At 45.1% G+C, this 20,165-nt stretch overlaps 1 protein-coding gene and 1 long non-coding RNA gene across 2 annotated transcripts in view; one reads left to right on the top strand and one right to left on the bottom strand.

Annotated features, from left to right (window-relative positions):
* Positions 1-12,285, bottom strand: part of ADAMTS8 (ADAM metallopeptidase with thrombospondin type 1 motif 8) — a 43,891-nt gene extending 31,606 nt beyond the window's left edge. The window contains exon 1 of the mRNA XM_081843087.1: positions 11,096-12,285. Coding sequence (XP_081699213.1) covers positions 11,096-11,752 — 657 coding nt within the window. The 5' untranslated portion in view covers positions 11,753-12,285. The remainder of the gene's footprint in view (positions 1-11,095) is intronic.
* Positions 964-19,646, top strand: LOC309331171. The gene is made up of 3 exons (XR_014151748.1): positions 964-1,036; positions 8,634-8,697; positions 19,299-19,646. It is a non-coding gene; the product is annotated as an uncharacterized lncRNA (long non-coding RNA).
* The last annotated feature ends 519 nt before the right edge of the window (positions 19,647-20,165 follow it).

Genomic DNA, 20,165 nt, shown 5'->3' with positions numbered 1-20,165 from the left:
CTAATGCATCTTTCTGGATGGTAAAATTTCCTTACTGCCCACCAGTGCTCAATGGAAGGAGGATTCAGCTTGTGCCCTAGAACCCCCTGCTGCCCACCTAGAATCCTGAAACGCCCACTAGTGGGTGGTAGGGACCAGGTCGACAACCCCTAGTGTAGATAGTGCTGAGTTAGATGGACCACTGGTCTTACATGGTATAAGATAGATTTCCATTGTCATGAGTTTGGGCTGTAGATTAGGCTGTACAATGCCCAAGTCCCTTCTAATTCCTGGATCCTGCAAAGGTTAAAATCAAAAGGGTTTAAATCATTATTGAAGGAGCCAGGCAAAGGCCATGATGACCCCTGCATGTGAGTTGCTAGCATAAGAAAGCTAGAAAGCTTCTGGCTGGGCCCTTTCCCTCTCTTGGCTGGTAGTGAGAAGGTCAATAGCCAGTGTGTGAGAGAGAGCTGGGCTCTAAGCAGGCTGCAGGCAGAAGCCTGAGAAGGAGAGTAATGCTTGATTTCTGCTTGAAGCCAAGGCTGTAGCTATGGAAGAAGCAATACTGAACCTTCTAGGGTGTTGATGCTATGAGCCCCTCCATCTTTGGCTCAGGTTGTATATATGTGTAAATAAGCCATTTACCCTAAGTCCCCACTGTCCCTTATTCCAAGGAAGCTGAACCCTGGGCAAGTGCCTAGAAGCACTGGATCAGCTTTCCATGACAAGTTACTAGGAAGAAAGAAGTGGAGGGAGAAAAGGTAAGATTTAGCAAGGTCCAAAGTCACACTCTTTGATATGTTTAAAGTTCAATTGCAGGAAAGTAATGGATTTCTAGGAGCATTTGCTGCATTTAGTTTTGATAATTGGTCTTTTTTTGTAATTTTGTTTTGATTTGGTATCACAGTGCTTTAAATGTATGCCATGATTGTGGCCAATGCCCAGTTGTAATCCAAACAACAACCCTGTAGACTATGTCAGCATTGTTATCTCTCAGGTTGCAGATTAGGGCAAGGGGAGTAAGACCAAGGGAGAGTGGCTTGTCTGCAATCACTGAGTAAGTATTTTTAAATTAATAGCTGAACAAAAACTTTGTTGTTGTTTAGTCGTTTAGTCGTGTCCGACTCTTCGTGACCCCATGGACCAGAGCACGCCAGGCACTCCTGTCTTCTACTGCCTCCCGCAGTTTGGACAGACTCATGTTTGTAGCTTTGAGAACACTGTCCAACCATCTCGTCCTCTGTCGTCCCCTTCTCCTTGTGCCCTCCATCTTTCCCAACATCAGGGTCTTTTCCAGGGAGTCTTCTCTTCTCATGAGGTGGCCAAAGTATTGGAGCCTCAGCTTCACTATTTGTCCTTCAAGTGAGCACTCAGGGCTAATTTCCTTAAGAATGGATGCGTTTGATCTTCTTGCAGTCCATGGGACTCTCAAGAGTCTCCTCCAGCACCATAATTCAAAAGCATCAATTCTTTCGGCGATCAGCCTTCTTTATGGTCCAGCTCTCACTTCCATACATCACTAGAACAAAAACTTAATTGATTCTAATTTGCTTCAGTAGTCTCATATAAATCTTCTTTTCTGTGTGTCACTTTGAGACTTTGTTTGTGGGGGAGGAAAGCAATCAAATAATTAAATTTAACACCTGCCCTTCACCATGGCTTTTAGCAATTTAAAATTTAGAATTAAAAACAGTTAAAACAGGTGACAGGTATAGGGTGGGTCCTTAAAACATGTCTCAGGTGTCAAACAACAGTATGGATTGAGCCCTCATTCCATCTTGTAGTATTTCGGCTCAAACATAGACCTCCTCATAAGCCAATTCCCCACTTGTGGGAGGAAAGTGGCATCCCTCCCTACGGCTGCTTTTCCATTTCCGGTGTCTGTCTCCTGCGATTGGATTTCATTTTTTTAAAAAAGTGTTGGGAGAATGTTACGTGTTTTCCTTCTGCAGTGCCTGAGCTTGGCCCAGAGTCCTAGAAGGGAATTTAAAGCTATCTTATTACAGCAGGAATAAAGGGAGGCACAAAATGGGAAGCATATCTTGGCAAAAATCTCCCGCTGAGCAGGCGAGAGGAGGACCATTTCCAAAACTTTTTGCTGCAATGATGATTCCCTGGTTCCTCAAAAAATCTCACTGGAAATCACCAGTGAGTCTTCAGAAACTGGGGCATACCTGTCCATCATTCTCCCTGACCTAAATCCGGACTCTACCCTTATTTGCCTATCTGCATTGCATGCAACATGGTCCAGTGGACCTTTGCCATATCCCGTGAGCCACATACAGAAGCTGCTCCCCATAACTCATTTGGGGATTCTGTCCTGACCCTCCAGTTAGGCATCCTTCCTCTAGATCATGTTTCCTGCCACAAGCAGAATCCTGGAGTCCCTGACTCTGTCCATTTAAAATATGTAGACCAGCTATTTGTAAGCTGGATGCCCTCCAGTTGCTAGTATGGCGTAAAAAAGTACAACCTTCTTCCGCACAGGGCGGCTGCCTGATTTATCTCTGCACTATCCATTGCTTGGGATTTGCCTCCTGCCATTTGTTGGGAGCGGGCAATTCTGTCCCACTAGGAGGAGACCGGTGTATTCAGTCACTCGAAACAATATTAGGTAGCCCCAGATGGGGCTGTGTGCTGTGTGTGTATATGCATGAGTCAGGCACCGAACTGTGTCCGGAAAGCACAGTGCAAAAGGAAGTCTGGATGAGCCCTTACTCGTATGCCGTTTTGGGGTGAGAATGAGGCATGCATCATTAGACCTTATGCAGCACCTTGATGCATCAAATCAAAGGTCTGTCTACATCCAGCATCTTTTCCCCACAATGGCCAACCAGATGTCGCTGGGAAACCCACAAGTAAAAACGGAAAGCGGTATCCCCACTTCCAACAACTGGTTTACCCCTTGGGGCTGACTAGAGCTGCCAGACTCACCTTCTATGAATTTGTCTGATCACTTTTTCAAACTAATGGATGGCAGGGAGTTCCATAATTGTGTTTAGTTGGACGTACCTCCTCATTGAACGTATCTCTTCCACCTATCAATCTCACTGGGTGATTCTGAGTTCTGGTATTATGGCAGAATGAGAAAAAGCTCTCTAATGCACATGCATAATTCTACTAGACTGATTACATCACCTGCTTCTTACCTTTCTTTTTCTGAACTAAAATGTCCCAATTACTGTAGCCTCTCCTCATAGGCCAGGCACTGCAGCCCCCTTGATAATCTCAGTTCCCCCTTTCCTGCCCCCTTTTTGAGTATCCTTTTTGAGAGGTTCAATTTTTTTGAGTATCCTTTTTGAGAGGTTCAATTTTTATGGGAGTTGGGGGAAGGAGTGTGTGTCCTCCATCAAAGTCTTAGGAAACACTGACACACAGGGGACATTTCACAATGAATTCTGAAGCAACGTCACCTGTTTCTTTTCAGCGTGGGACATGAGCAATTGTTTGACAACCTGATAACCATAATAGTATTCCAGGGCTGGCCTGCTTTCCTCCCAGCCCTTGGAAGCTACTCACGCTGGCTCCTCAGCCATCGCCTCCAGAATAACAATGTTCACTTGTGTGGCGCGTTTTTCATACCAGAGTGCTTCATAATCAGCAGTTGTTTTGCCAATGTTTGCTCTAGAGGAGGACTGTGGCAGCTGTTTAGCATTACATAGAAGGTAGAGGAGGAAGTGGAGAAGAATCCTGCAGTCCACTGTGTGTGTGTGTGTGTGTGTGTGTGTTGCAGACTTGGAAAGAGCCCTACAGCTTTTGTGTGGAGATACGTTTCAGAATCTGCATATTAACTCCTCAGGCTTATGGCTCCAAGCAGATACCAAATACAGTTCAAGCTGCTTTGCATGAGAGCAAACATCTAGTCAGGTGCTTTGGAAGAGAGAAGGGCAAATACCTAAATCAGAATTGCAGAACTTGAGGCCTAGGGGCAAAATGTGCCCCCTGACTTCTCTGTTTGGCCCTTGGGACTCTCCTCAGGTCACACTCTCTTCCCCTGTTTCTTGCTTCCGTTTCCTTCCTGGAGTGTTTCTGCCGCTGTCCTTGAACTCTGATGATGCCTCTTTCTTGCCAGACTGGGACAGAGAGGGGTGTGTGTAGAAAGCAGCCTACTGCACAAAGGTGAAATGTATATTCATTCTTCCGCCCACTCCTGGCACCTTGATGATGGCAGGAGGTTGCCCAGGAGGGAGTGGTTCGGAAAAGGTTCCCCACCCCCGACCAAATGGAACTAGACCCTCCATTTGCTTATCCTTTGGGTTTCTTCCAAGGATGTAGTCAGACTCCAGATGCAGCCTAAGCTGAGCCTTGCAGATTGTGCCCCTCCCCATTATCTGTCTAAGCAGCTTGACCCCTCTGGGAGCCACATGTCAGTGGTGGGCAGGGCCAGAAGCCAAAGTGGGGGCAATGACAAACATACGTTTTCCCTTTGTGCAATGGATTATTGGGTCCTCTCTGAGTGTAGCTAGCGTATGACTCACTCTATCCAGAGCAGAGGACAGAGCAGCCTAGGCAACGATACAGAGCAGGAAGACACCATATTTTTCGCTCTATAAGATGCACCAGACCATAAGATGCACCTAGTTTTTGGAGGAGGAAAACAAGAAAAAAAATATTCTGAATCCCAGAAGCCAGAACAGCAAGAGGGATCGCTGCTTTCGCATAGCTGCACAGCCTGCATTCGCTCCATAGGACGCACACACATTTCCCCTTACTTTTTAGGAGGGAAAAAGTGAGTCTTATAGAGCAAAAAGTACAGTATCTTGTGATGGTTGTTTGGGAGGTAAAACAGAAGCCACTCCCTCTTTGTCCATCTGTGTGAATCTGAGCTATTTCGGGGGCCTCCCCTACCACAATTAATGTCGGAAAACAACTTGCAAAGGACGCGCCTGACCTTTTAATGTTTAGTGATGAAAATGCGGCTGCAAGGATTGTAAGGAAGCCAAGTAAACATGGACCCTTCTGACTCAATGTTTCTGCGACATGTGTGTACCTTTTCAGGCAGACCAGACCGACACACACGTATTTCCCCTCCATCTAACCCCACCACCAGTGCCTTCAGAAACAGCTGTGGGCAAGTGATATACATGGATGCTTTTGTTTGGTTAGTCTTCCACAGGAGATTGGAACGATGTACTGCTGCTAATGTAGGCTTTCTGAAATGTGAGGAAGATGGCAAAGGGCTTTCATTGAACACTATAGACTAGGGGAAGCCAACTTGGAGCCTTTCAGATGTTTGCTGCATTTCAGCTCCCCTCATCCCTGACCACCGGCCATGTCGGCTGGGGCTGATGAGAGATAGAGCCCAGCATCTGAAGGGCACAGCATTGACTATTCCTGCTTAGCTTTAAATGAGCTTAGCTATCATGGATTCCCTTCATGGAAGTCTGGGAAATAGAGCTCTGTAACTATTGTAGGCTGAGACGTGGGTGGCGCTGTGGGTTAAACCACAGAGCCTAGGACTTGCCGATCAGAAGGTCGGCGGTTCGAATACCCACAACGGGGTGAGCTCCCATTGCTCGGTCCCTGTTCCTGCCAACCTAGCAGTTCGAAAGCACATCAAAGTGCAAGTAGATAAATGGGTACTGCTCCGGCAGGAAGGTAAACGACGTTTCCGTGCGCTGCTCTGGTTCGCCAGAAGCGGCTTAGTCATGCTGGCCACATGACCCGGAAGCTGTACGCCGGCTCCCTCAGCCAATAAAGCGAGATGAGCGATGCAACCCCAGAGTCGGTCACGACTGGACCTAATGGTCAGGGGTCCCTTTACCTTTACCTAGCTATTGTAGGCTAGCCCTCCACAGCCTGATGGGGATCTACACAGCATTGCGTTCTCATCTGTCATGACTTCTTCACAAAGCAATCTTGGAACTTGTAGTTTGAGAGAGAGATAAGCATTCTCCATTAGACATCTGTAGCCTGGAACAGCCTTCCCTGACCTGAGGCTTTCCAGATGCCACCCAGCAGCGGCTGATGAGAGTAATAGTCCCAGGCATCAGGCCTTGCAGACCTGCACTCCATAGGTCAGCTGCTTAGCACAGTTTTTGAGTGTCAGTTGGGTGGTAGAGGGAGCAAGACTGGGGACAGGGACCCAGCACCTGTTGCAAATGCCTAACCAATCCACACTATTAAGTTAAAGCACATCCAGTGCAGGGGTGTAGGAAGGGGGGGTGCAGTACGCCCCGGGTGCCACCCTGATGGGGGGGGTGTGGCAAAATGGCCAGCGGCCCTCACCACAGGGCCTGCAGCGCGCATGAGCCATGTGTGTTGGCACCTGCAGGCTCCGCACTGTCTACTGGCTGCCTCCCCCTGTTATGTACTGCATTTCTCACCCTGGGGCAGCAGGGGGATACTGTAGATAGTTTTCACTCAAGTCCACATATGCAAATAAGGGATTGAAAGTGACGTTCAGTGATTGGATAGTTACAGAAAGTTTTTACAGTTGCGTTGTAGTGGAGCTCTATATAAGCAGGCTGGCTGAACCCTTCAGTTCAGTTCTGGCCTGTGAATAAATAAGAGCTGTTTGAAGAATCGCTGTGTAGTCTGATATGTTCACCCACAACTTAACACCCCCCATCTGTAGGGTGGCTGAGGCCCCACAGCATGCCCAGTCCCTCCCTAAGGGCACCCCACGCTCTGTGCCGTCCTGTTGGATGCTGCGTGGTGCCCATAGGGAAGGCACAGGTCATGCTGTCCCTATGGGTGGTTCATCCTGCTCCTATGGATGGTTCTCTCCACCCCTGGGCACGCCGCCCCAGGTGCCCAAGATCCAATGCACATTTAAAACACATGACTTCCTCCAAAGAATCCTGGGAGCTGCTATTCCAACCTCACAGGGCTACAATTCCCAGCACCCTTAACAAACTATAGTTCCCAGGGTTCATTGGGGGAAGTCATGTGTTTTAAATGTGTGTCTTTAAGTGTGTGATGTAGATCTGCCCCAAGGCTGTCTCTAACATCATCCCAAGTCTTTAAGGTCCAACAGGGGGAAACACACCTGAGCAAGATCCAAAATTCCCAGTGTGCAGAGGATTCCTATGACTATGTATGGACTGTGAAGGACTGTAAGGGTGGGGGGTGGGGCTTCCAGATGGACATACTATTCCCATTTGTTGCTTTGAGATCAGAATCCCAGGCTAGGAATACTGTGAAGCACATGGGTTTGGCCACTGCTTGGATGTGTGGCTGCATGGGACCTGATGTATGCTGCTCTGAAAGGCAATCATAGCTGTCAACGTTTCTCTTTTTATAAGGGAAATTCCTTTATTCCGAATAGAATTCCTCACAAGAAAAGGGAAAAGTTGACAGCTATGAAGGCAATACTGTTAAGAAATTTAAGAAATCAGCACACTTGTGCCCAGCCCTGCTCAGGGATTCTAAGAAACAAAACAAAAACAAGTGCAGTTTCGAAACCAGAAGTTTAAATCAGTGCAGCTTTGAAAGGTTCAGCCCGCCATCTTGATTCAAAATGGCAAACAATTGTACCGAAACAGAGACAAAAACCTGATGCTTGTTCTCAGCAGTCATCATCCAAATATGGTTACAATATCTTAAGAAGTGTCTAAAGGCATAGCAAACAGACAAACAACTATCTAAAATAAATCACTTCTAGGGAAAAACAACAATTGTCGCTCAATGTCTTCCTATATTGGGAAATCCATTGTATTTCTTGAATACTGTACAGATTTACGATTCATATTTTACCCAGTTTAGACATTCTACTGCTGTTGGCGAGATTCCCAGATCCGCATGACGTCTGGATATAAGGGGGTTATTAGTATTACAGAAGTTTGGCACTGTAGCAGGGAGTCTATCGTCTGAGCCAGAGTTCAGCCTAGTGAGATGTCTACTGAAGCATTATGTATTCGTATAGCACCATCCAACATCTACCATTTTGCAAAGCGACATGGCAATTTTATATATTTATTTACTTACTTACTTTACAAAATTAATATACCGCTTTCGTTTGTCACGAAACCTCCCAGCGGTTGACAAAAAATATTAAAATAAACAATGAAAACAGATAAAATAAGTAAAACGTAAAAAAAATTAAACCAGCAGTTAACTAAAAACTGATTAAAAGCACAGCAACATATACACATCTTGATAGGCCTAATAAAAAATGTGTTAAGCAGGCACACAAACAAAGGAAAAATAGTAGAAGTGTCTGCCTGATATCAATAGGCAGGGAGTTCCAAAGTGCAAGTTATGGCAAGCTAAAGGAAGAATTTCTGAAATGTTTGGAATGGGTATTATGCGTAAGACTGCCAGTTCTACAGACTGAAACTGTCGAGTAAGCACATAGGGGGTAAAGCGATTACATGAGTAAAAAGTAATAATAATAATAATAATAATAATAATAATAATAATAATAATAATAATATAGGTCCCTACCCTTAAGGATCCTGCAATTTTAACTCCAGTAGTGGAGAACACAGCAGAGGGAAAAGGAGGGAGAAGGTGAAGAAGCAAGAGCAGCAGGACGACTGAAGAAAATGCAGTTCTGTGTACATAGCCTTCTTTGCAATTGGGGATAAGGATTAAAGGGTTAAGCCAAAGGCTTGAAATAAATCTTTTCTATAGGGAGATGATGGATGTAATTGACTCAGCTCCAGTCTTTCTCGAGACAAAGGACTAGAGTGTTATTTTTATTCCCACAGAATTGAAATCGTTTTGAAAAAGTGATAGCTGCTTGTGGCATATGTACAGCCATCCGATTTTCACGTCAGGTAAATAGAGCTGGAAAGTTTTTGCATTGCTTAAAAAATCTGCAAAATCTGTTTGATTGAGAGCAAAAGTGGGATAAAAGGAAAGTTACACTTGTATGTATATTGTATGTGTGTGTGGACACCATAGGAAGCAAAGTCTCTAACTGTTACAAACTTTTCTCTCTTCCTGCCCTAAGAGCCGAGGTTTCCTTAGTTCAGCAGTTCCATGTCATTTCTGCCAGCTGTTCATTGAGCACACATTCAGATTTGTTTGTTGGAAGGGTATATCGACCTGTGCCAAGCAACTATTATCCCTTGGTTTCCAAGGGTGCGTTTCCCAATCATTTCCCTCATCACAAAACATCTGATTTGAGTGGGGAGGGTAGTTTGTTGCACAGAGCAATAACCAGCTTTATTTGTGCAATCTGAGTTTGCTGGCATGTGGTTGAATCCCACCCCAAAAGAGCAAAAGTCTGGAAGAAACCAAAGTGTGATTCCACATGCATCCTGCCTATCATGGAAATGTTTCATACATCTTACTGCGTAATAAATATTCACATTTAACATTTCTGAAGTTCCACCTGCTATGTGCTGAAAGAAAGAGGTCTCCCGAATAAATCTGACTTGTACTTAGCCCATTCCTGCTATTAGCACCTCAGATAAAATACTGTAACTTCCCCACTAGAAATGCAGGGACTGACGATGAACATGGCCCCCCACAAATACTCTGTTAGCAGAACCCCTTGTAATGGCCCATGCACCTCTGTTCCCCTCTCATTTTAATAGAATGTCCTTCATATAATTTCTGCTTAATTTCACCACTGTGAAAGCCGCTGTCCTAGCAGAAGTTAGGATTTTCTTTGCACACAAGTTCCAGGATAGAAACTTCCCTTTTAGAGCTAACAAAGCTGAGTAAGACTTTCACACGGTGAACATAAATTTACTGATGTAAATGGTACTTGTGAAATCTGTGGGTCTCCTGGTTCAAGTGGTTCTCTTCAACCACGGCTTGGGGGTGGGCGTGGGGATGCAGCCCAAGAGAGAGGGAGGCTCCCATCAAAACATGACTTCTAGAACTTTTACTAATCTTATGTGGCTACTAATAGAGACTGTGCCTCTTCTCCTTCTCCTACTAAACAAAGCCCAAACTCCCCCCATTAGTCTCCAAAAGGTAGTATCAGGTACCAAATTAGTATACCAAAGAGGCAGACCTTACAATAATGAGGAACACAGATTAGCTTAATGGCTGTAATATCAAATTGCTTTACAGTTCTCATGTCATCAGCTGAGCATAGGCAAAATATGCTGTGCTTGTTTCCCACAATATTTTTTTAAAACCCCCCACAAAATATGTAGTTCAATTTTGCCTCTCTCTGGGCAAAATTATGCTTTGAAAAATAATTTTTCAAGCTTTCAAGTTCTGCAGCGCACTTTACCAGGTACAAAGAAAACAATGAGTTAAAATACAGACGTTTCATCTCCACCAGACAAGGTGCAACTACATGTTACTGCAGACTCAGGCAGCTGCCAGAAATGTCATCTGGGTGTCGAGTTCCCTACCCCAAACCCATAACATCTAGGAACATCCATCAGATGTATGACTTCATCACACTGTGCAATATTCGATGATGTGAAGCTGGGGTGGGGATATGCAGAACGTGATGACATCACATTGCGAGGGATGTGTTAATTGTGTGTTATGAGTGTGGGGCGGTGAGCAGGGGATAACTCTACCCAGAGATGCTGTTTAGCGGAAGTTCCTTGTTAACAAGTTTGCCCTTCTTTAGCAGTCTCAAAGAAGTGCGTTGTCCCACAACGACCCTGTGCACACCCCAGCATGGAGCATCATTCCCCCAGATGTTTTCCACTATGATCATTTTTGCTATCATGTGCCTTAAAGTGTTCACAGTGCTTCACAAGTGTTCTTCCCAGTAAGTAGCCCTGCAGAGTGGATCAGAATTATTATGGCCCTTACCCCATAAAATTACAGACAGGAGGCTGAAAGACAGCAATGAACAAATCACACATTTAAAGCACATCACGCACACCCCACAAGAATTCTGGGAAGGGTAGTTTGCTGGGGGTTGTAGCTGTGTGGGGTGAACTACAGTTCTCAAGATTCTTAGGGTATGTGTGTGCTTTAAATGTGCTTTGTATGTGTTGTGTGAACGCAACCAGAAGTTAATGTGCATTAAATGTATGGTGTCTACGCAGCCAGAAGTTGAAGGCAAGCGAGATTTGGAGAAGTACTGCTCAAGGTTCATGCTTTTACCATAACCTGCCCCTGACTGCATCACCCCAGATCTACCACCCCACCCACAGCTCAAAGATTCCCACTATTGGCATGCACCGCCCAACCTGCACCTGCTCTGAGCATCTAAAAGGAAGAGAAGGAGAGTTGAAGCGCTGCTTACCGTCAGGTCTTCCCCATAGAACTGGAGCATGGAGGCATCAGCCACCAGCAGGGTCTCCACATAGCGGGCTTCTGAGATGAACCTCTTGGTTCTGCTGGTGCTATTGGACTCTGCTACCTGGGATTCCTCTTCTGGGATGTCCTCTCCAGCTTCTTTTGCCCACCCCCTCTTCTGGAGCTGGTGGGCCTGCAGCAGAGGATCTCCATTCTCATGACCTTGTGGGTGGATGACATATTTGTCTCCATCCACCAAGAAGGAGCCACGGATGCCCTGGCACAGGCTGACAGCCACCAGGGAGTCTGGCTGGGAGTTCACAGTCCCCGAGTAGAAGCAGCTCCGGAGCCCCACGTCCTCCTTAGCAAGGAGCTCCTTCCTACCCACGTGCTGGATCTTCAGTCCAGGTGCCAAGAAGCTGGCATCTGGCTTCAACTGCAGGACAAACTCCTTCCTGAAGGCACGGATGGAGAAGGAAACCTGCCCTTCGTTTCCCGGAGGGACCATCCAAACTGGCACCACCCCCTGGGAGTCGCTGTCCTGGGTGGGCAGTGCCCAGGCATTGCCAAGCAGTCGCAAGACCAGCAGCAGAGGGAAGAAGAGCGTGCGGGCAGCTGCCAGCCTGCCAGCCGAGGGCTGCGGTGCTTGCAGAGAAAGGGGCATTGATGCTATCAGGGAGCCAGTGACGGGATGGGAAGAGCAGGCTCGGTTGAAGAAACAGCAAAGTCCCCAGCTGTGTATGCTGCAAATTGGCAAGCCGCGATCCCCAGGGAAAAACTTGTGGCTTGAAATTGATAGGAGAGAGTGAACAAATTTGGGGGTTTAATGCCAGGATTAGTTAGCAGCAACTTGCCCAGCGTAGAGGGAGAATTGAGGGGGGGGGCCCCCGGGAAAATCCTTTTTCTCCCCCAAAGGTTGCTTTGTGGGGTTCCTTCTGTTACCAGCTTCCAAAGTAGCTCTTGCACCTTTCCGGGCAAAAGATGCAGCAGCAAAGCGGGCTGTCCACTTGGAAAAAAGTGTGTCGAGTTGAAAGAGGCTGAGGCTGGGTGGGTGTTGGAATCCTGATTTCTCTCTTTCTCTCTGCCTCTCTGAGTTTCCCTCCCTTCCCTTCCTAAGAAGCTCTCTAGCTCTCTCCCTAGGCTGCTGCGCTCTCTCCCTGGGCTGCTTCTTCCCAAGCCTTTGAAGCACCAAATCTGGCTGCAGAGTCCTCGGTATTTATACTTTTCTTCCCCCCTTGCTTTGACATAAGAGGTTTATTTTTGATCTCTCTCACTATTCCACATTCTCCCCTGGGACCTAGAGAGCAGGAGGAGGAGGAGGAATGAAAAGGGGGGGGAGGGGAGGTTTTTGGATAGAACTTGAAGCCAATCAGGAGCTAGGAGGACACGCCTCTCTTGTTTAAGTGTCAACTCAAACATCCCCCCCCCCTTTCTTATTCTCTTTGTGTTAACTCTTTCCAGGACTTTGATCACCCTTTGGCAATCAGACATTCTTTTTAAAATTTACTTTTAAAAGGCTGCATTCCAAGAGAGTGGTCATCATTTGCATTAATTCTGCACTGTACGGGGTAAAAGAAGAAGAGGAGGACTTCCACTTGTTCCTTCCTTTTTCGGGGGCTCTTGGGGAGGGGGAATAAGTCTGCCATGGGAAAAAGTTCCAAATCCTAAATAGATAATACTCCATTTTATCAGATGGTAGCATACATCCGGGTCCTCCCAAACGAGATCTTCATCATCCCTAAAGGAGCTGCTGCTATCTAAAATCAGGAATCTTATCATTGTGTCAGGGAGTTGGGCGTTTCATCTGAGAATGTTCTTCAGAGGATACAGAACGAAGCATAGGGAGGTTTCCTAATTGAAAGCATTAACAGGGCCATTTGGAAAATTAGAAAAGCAATGCATTCAGTTCTTCCACACAAGTATAGCTGGTCATGTTTTCTTTCCTTTTTTTTAAAAAAGGAATGTTTTAATCAGAATTCAGCTCCGTCCCCCTTCTCCAAGTATGTGATAAACTTGGAAAGGAAAAATAAAAATAAAAGGAAACATAGAGAATGGATTTTGTGCTTATTTGGTTTTTTAAAAACAAAAAACAAGCACCCCAAACACAAACCATTTTTTGTCTTATGACTGTCTTTATTTACAGCATGTCTTTTATTACTCACAAACCACCCACTGCACAAAAGTATCCATTTTTTATTCCGGTGTATTGCTGATGTAGCTGCTGGATACGCTTTATTTTAAGCAGCCTCGCTTCCTGTATACATCATGACACTGCAGAACACCATGAGTGGCCTTTCGTTTCATTCAGTGGACTTTTGCTTCTCTACATAGCTCTCCACATTCCAAACACTTCAGCTCTGGGCAGAATGAAATAGTCGTGTGTATAATCCTCCATCCCTTCATTTCATTTTAGTAAATATTCTTCAACCCCCCCCCCCAACTTTCTGAACTTCCCCATGCATAGGCCCCTCAAGGCAGTTTACAATGAACTTGTTTATAAAAATCGCATAAAACAAACTTTCTAAACTATCCTCTAATTAATGAGCAGCAACAACAAAGAAAGTTCAAGAATTAGCACCTTAGCCAAGTACAGGGTTCTTTTAAAAGCCAATATTGATGGGGCCGTGCCTATTATTCCCTAGGGGAGAGAAGTCTAATGATGTGGGGCCATCACTAAAAAGTCCCTGTCTGTGATAACTGTCAATATAATAGATCATGACAGCAGCACAAATAGAGAACAAGGGCCTCTGAGACCCAGCTTAAACTGGGCAGGCTTATATGTATGGATGCAGACAGTTTGGAAACATTTGAGCTGGTATCTCTTCTTAACTGTAGAGACATATGATGCATTACACTCACCATGATTGGTCTAGATTCTGGAAATCCCATTGTGCTTGACCAAAAGGAACCAATTGATAATGGAGAAAAATCTTTGAATAAGGAACAGCTAATTGTGGGGAAAGGAGAAATCTTTTTAAAAGGTCCATATGCCATGCACACTGGAAGTAACTTCCACAATGGAATTCTGCCAAGCCTCGTCCAAGTCCCACACACCCAAAGTGATGCATTTTGCATGGTGGAAAGGGACCCACAGTTGCCCCATTAGTTCTTAGGGGAGTTGTAGGTTATCAGGGATCAGAGTAATTTCCTTTTTCTCAAAGCTCCACAGAGGAATCCCCTTTCCTCCCCCTTAAAACGTGCTGTTTGAAAGCTTTAATCCTCAAACTATTTGAAAGGATAATGTAAGTAGTGTTTTGAGGTTCCAGATACCTTCCTCCCGGGAACCTGGGAAATCAGCTTTATGGTAAATGATTGAGGACGAGGGTCAGTGTTTAAAGGCTGTTTACTCTGGACAAATATCTGTGCGTCCGTTTGAGGGGGATTATTTACATCTGCTTGGCTCTGTTGAAAAGCCACCTCCTTCTACTCAGACACACACTAGCTGTGTCTCTAAATAACTGCATCTTTTCCGGGGGTTGGGGGGTGGGCAAAGTTTCTTATTATCGAATTTCTTTTTATAAAGTGTGATTCTTTTGACTGTAAAGAAATGAAGCGTGATGAGCATTCGCTGATGCGTGTTCTAAACAGTCCCGTATTAAATATGCTGTCGGCGGAGGCTCCAGTGATGCAATAAGTGATGGCAGGATAAGATCCATGGGGTGTGACAGTCAGCAGCCGAGCATAAACTGTTGCAGAGAAAAACCGGTCCATGGCCAGAGATGGTCTTTTGGTACAGGGAAAGAGAATAAGATTGGAGACGGGCAGAAGATCTGAATGGACAGAGCAGGAGCTCGGGGCTGAATCAGGAGCAGATCGCTTAGTGAAGAGCCATTTATGTGGGGAGAGGGGGGGCGGGCAGGAGGATTGACCTGGGAGCTGAACCAGCAGAGGTTAGAGAGAACCAGTCCTGAAGCTGGTTTGTGGTCTGATGATGCCAAGGAAAGAGGCCCTCTGCTGGTGTTTTTAACAAGAGGATTTGTGGAAATTCTGATTGCTGTTCATAGGGCAGCAAAGGTCCTTACTCAGTCCTATCAGATGTTCAGTTTGCAAAGTGAAGGGACTTGTCCTTAACAAAGGAGCATAGGAAGCTGTCTTATACTTTAGTCAGACTATTGGTCCATCCAGCTTAGCATTGTCTACACTGACTGGAAGTGGCTGCCCAGGATTTCAGGCAGAGGTGTCTCCCAATCCTACCTGCAGATGCCTGGGATTGAATTAAAACAGAAGTTCCACACAGCATTTAATATAGTGCTATGCAATTCAGCAGTGCCCTTCCCTACAGCCAAGATCCTCCTACAGTTTTTACATAGAATTCAGTCTCAGTCAAAAACATAAAACTGCCCTGGTCTCCTTTGAAGGCAGTCATAAAACTTACCTCTAAGCCCCCTGCAATGTTAATTGCAAGTTTCCTTTTTGCAGGTTCTGGCTGCGCTATCACTCCGTTTGGATTTGCTGGAGGTTAGTGATGAATTTCCCCTTAGTTAAGTCAGCATCTGCTCTGGGAGGAGACAGTTTTAACTTATGCAAGGAAGCCAGCAATTGGAGCCCACCCCAACCCCTCCACCAGAAACGTAAGCTTACTAGTCCAGGCACCAATTCATTACACCCCACACTGCCCCAGACATTCTGAACAGGAAATAAAATGGGTGGAACCTGCAATGAGGAAAGCTAACAATTGGGCATTGTCTGTAAAATAAGAATGGAGCAAGCATGGCGGTTCCAGATAAATGGGCGAGTGTCAAAGCAACCTAGCACAGCTATGGGATTTGTTACCTTTCCTGTCTCCCTAAAACCCAAAGCAGCTACTCTGCAGAGGTCTTAGGTGTGGAATTCCACAGCAGGGAATGCTGTGCTCCTTGTAACCTCTTCTTAAGCACATATGGACATGGGAAGAGCCTGGTGGATCAAGCCAATGGCCCATCTAGTCCAGCATTCTCACAGTGACCAACCTAATGGTGATGTTGCCATTGAGGACATGTTTGCCTTATATCCCACCATTCCTCTTGAAGGAGACCAGGGTGCCAGATGACTTTTGCTTGCAATTTCCAGCAACTGATATTCGAAAGCATCCTGCCTCCAGCAGTGGAGGGGGAACTGAGCATGGCCATTGTGGTTCCAGCATGGCAGTCTGGAATTGTAACCCAAGCACCCTAAATATAAGGACCATAGATCTAGCAAGGTGGCAGAGCCTTTCCTTCTACTACAGTGAACTGGCCTCTTCTTATTGCAGAAATGGAGGAACTTTCTCTTGAGGAACACTAGCCTCTCTGCAAAACTCTTAGGTAGAATAGAAACAGCTTTCCTTTGGGACAGCACCATCAGTTTCTAGATGCCCACTCATTTTCAGTGGAGCTGTATCATGAACTTTGCAAGTGCTGAAGGGTCAATAATACTCACTTATCTGCAAGGCAAAGGGTTCTACCAGAACCTCTTTCAGACTCCTTTGTCTGCACCACCTTTTGCAGAAAGATATGGTAGAAGTACATTAACAAGGGAGAGGTCCTTGGGACTGAGGATTGTCCTAAGCACCAGATGGGAAGCCTCTGCCTGCTGGACTGAGCCCTTTTCCCTGCTGTAACAGCAGCAATGATATTGCTGTGACTTGTCAAGGCAGAGATTTGCCTGTACAGATTCTGCAGCCACTGGACTATTTGCAAGTGAGTAAATAAGTTTGTTGGCTCTTGAAAGCATCACCAAGTACAGAATGCTGCCTGTAATAGTCCAAAGACAATGCTTTGGAATGAGACACACTTCATTCCCATGCCTTCCCTTTACCTTTACCTTTGACCTTAGAAGAAAGACACGTTTTGGTAGTTGTTGATTCTAGGTCGTCCTGGTTTTCATTAAGTGTTCCTGGTTGAATAAAAGGAAACCTGGAATTTCTCGTAGCTTCAGCCAGCCTTCCAAGGGCTTATTAAAGCAAGTTTGGAAGAATTATGTTAAGGCATCCCAGGCAATCAAGATTTCCACCTTTCCAGGATCTCCTTTAATCAGAAGAGCAGAAGACGTGAATGGGAAAATTTCCAAGGGTGTAAGGGTTGGGTCTAGTCTACCTTCACCTGTCATCATTAGAGATCATATTTTAAAAGGGTCCTAGCTAATAAGTTAATTTAAGTCTAACCCTGAAGAACTCATGGTCTCCCCACTGTGTTCAGAAAACCACTCGTTTTGCCTTGCCCCTGCAGATCCTTGTTGAGATAAGCTGAACTGGAAAGGCGAATTGACTTGCCCCTTCTGGAAGAAGAAGAGTTTGGATTTGATATCCCGCTTTATCACTACCCGAAGGAGTCTCAAAGCGGCTAACATTCTCCTTTTCCTTCCTCCCCCACAACAAACACTCCATGAGGTGAGTGGGGCTGAGAGACTTCAGAGAAGTGTGACTGGCCCAAGGTCACCCAGCAGCTGCAGGTGGAGGAGCAGGGAACTGAACCCGGTTCACCAGATTACGAGTCCACTGCTCTTAACCACTACACCACACTGTCCTTCCTGCTCTTTCAAATATCCTATCCCTGTTATGCTCCTGAAATCACAGGGAGTGATTCACACAAAGTGCCCTGTGCGCATTGATTCACTGCTTTGCATTTTGTAGAATGCAGCACAACCATCCTTGGGTTAATCTATGCTACACTGAACGTTGCTTCTGAGGTTAGTTCCCACATTTTTCTGCAATGGGATTTTGCACACATTGGTGCCATTCTCCTGCACCCGCACCCATGGAAGCAAGAAGCAAGGTGGCCAGGTTCTCGCAAATGTCAACTTTGACATATTGAATGATATGAGTCTCTGAACAAACAAACAACCCATGCTAAAAGTTGATGCTTCTGACAGCTGCTATCTGCCAGCACACCAGCTGCCTCCCTCACGCAAAAAATCATACCCTAATGTAACTTGGGAACCAGACATTAGGCCATTGCATTTCAATATGAAAACATAGTTGCACAGGAAGCTCTCATTAAGACATCAGCTTGCAGGGTCTTTGTGATAACATTCTGGTTGCTTTCTACTGAGCCCTGTGTACAAAGTACATTCTACAAACCTTTTTGCAACAACAAAATAGAAAAGTAATACACTTGAGAATGACAATATCTGCATTTTGCCCAAAATGTACTCCTTTGATGTTGGAACTCATGTTTTTATTATTTGTAAAGGTCTTCCATGTACTCCAAATTACTGTTAGTAATTGTCACTAAGTTATTTCTGTTAATGCAGAACTTAAAAATATAAGACCATTAAAAATCAAATTCAAATAGCTTCTTCTTATTATTATTTAAAAAAGAAGTTTTGTAGCACTGGGAAATGAAAACAGCCCCAGTCTGTAGCAGTAGATGAGAAGATGTGCCATATCCCCATAGAGTGGAATTGAGAACGAGAAACCTTCAGGCCAGATGGGCTTTCTCCCCATAGACATTGCCTTATTCACCAAGGACACTGAACAGTGGGAGATTCAGGACAGACAAAAAGAAATACTTCTTCATGTACCGCACAGCTAAACTATGGATTTTGCTGGCACAAAGTTGAATGACAGCTGCCATCTTGGACAGCAATAAATGGGGATTAGCCAAATTCAGGGGGGATAGGTATAGGGACCCCTGACCATTAGGTCCAGTCGTGACCGACTCTGGGGTTGCGGCGCTCATATTGATTTAATGTCCTAGAGAGCGGGCGTACAGCTTCCGGGTCATGTGGCCAGCATGACTAAGCCGCTTCTGGTGAACCAGAGCAACACACGGAAATGCCGTTTACCTTCCTGCTGGAGCGGTTCCTATTTATCTACTTGCACTTTTATGTGCTTTCGAACTGCTAGGTTGGCAGGAGCAGGGACCGAGCAACGGGAGCTCACCCCGTCGTGGGGATTCAAACCGCTGACCTTCTGATCAGCAAGTCCTAGGCTCTGTGGTTTAACCCACAGCGCCACCCACGTCCCCTTCAGGGAGGATACATGATAGCTATATTATCATCAATACCAGAAGCAATATGCCTCTGTATACGTTGTTGGAGGTTACTGATGGGATAACACTATTGCACTGAGATCCTCTTTGTGGACTTCCTGGAGGCATCTGAGCAGCCACTGCAAAAACAGTGGACTAGATGTGTATTTGGCCTGCTCCACTGTGGGTCTCTCCTTACATTCACCTCTTTCTTAAACGAGTCCAAACTAGCTGGCTTAGAGTCTCATTAGCTTATTACCATGTGAGCTCTTTTCCTTCCAGGTGCACAAAGTCATCCAGGACCTGCACTTGCAAAGCGGCCGAGATACATTGAACATGCACACAGATGTCTGAAATCCCCAGTCGCAGGAAGTTGGCTGTTCCTGTATTGATGGCACTCTCAGCCTGGAATGCAAATGTCAGTAGGAACAGAACAGCTCTCCCCTGTCACAGAAGCCTGCCAAATGTTCTGGCAAGACAGTTCCTAAAACACCCAGATTTTAAGACTTTAACTTAATCCCTTCCCTGTCCAGTTACTGTTACAATTTTTTTTTATGTTTAAACAACTTCGCTCGTTGATAACAGAGCCCATGTATTGTTGCCCTTTCATAAAGCCACCACCAGATGTCAGTGTTGTCTCTCTGTTTTGTTGTGAAATGTAGGTGCAGCACATGTGCCCACAGCCGATCTGCAGAACTGATGGTGTTATGGGGGCCATGTAAGGTTTGCTTCACAGTTGTAAGAAATCAACCTTTTAGTGTGGCAGCACCTACACTTTGGAACTCCCTGCCTATTAACACGAGGCAGGTGCCTTTGCCGTTGTTTTTTCAGTGCCCACTTAATACATTTTTTGCTTTGGTGAGTGTATCCAAACATGCAGATGTTGATCTGATTCTTTTTTTATATATATACTGTTAATCTGAATTATCTTACTATCTTTATTGTTTTTAACTGCTTTGTTGATAATTGTAGTATTTCTTGTAAACTGCTTAGAGGTTTTACTACAATCAAGCAGCATCTAAGTTTTGTTAAAATATAAAATAAAAAAAATAAAATAATATAAAATATAAAATATAAAATAATATAAAATATAAAATAATATAAAATATAAAATAATATAAAATATAAAATATAAAGGAAGAGCAGAAC

Source organism: Podarcis erhardii (assembly GCF_964252035.2).
Source record: "Podarcis erhardii genome assembly, chromosome: 16".
Taxonomy (NCBI): domain Eukaryota; kingdom Metazoa; phylum Chordata; class Lepidosauria; order Squamata; family Lacertidae; genus Podarcis; species Podarcis erhardii.
This window is presented reverse-complemented; position numbering and strand designations above follow the sequence as displayed.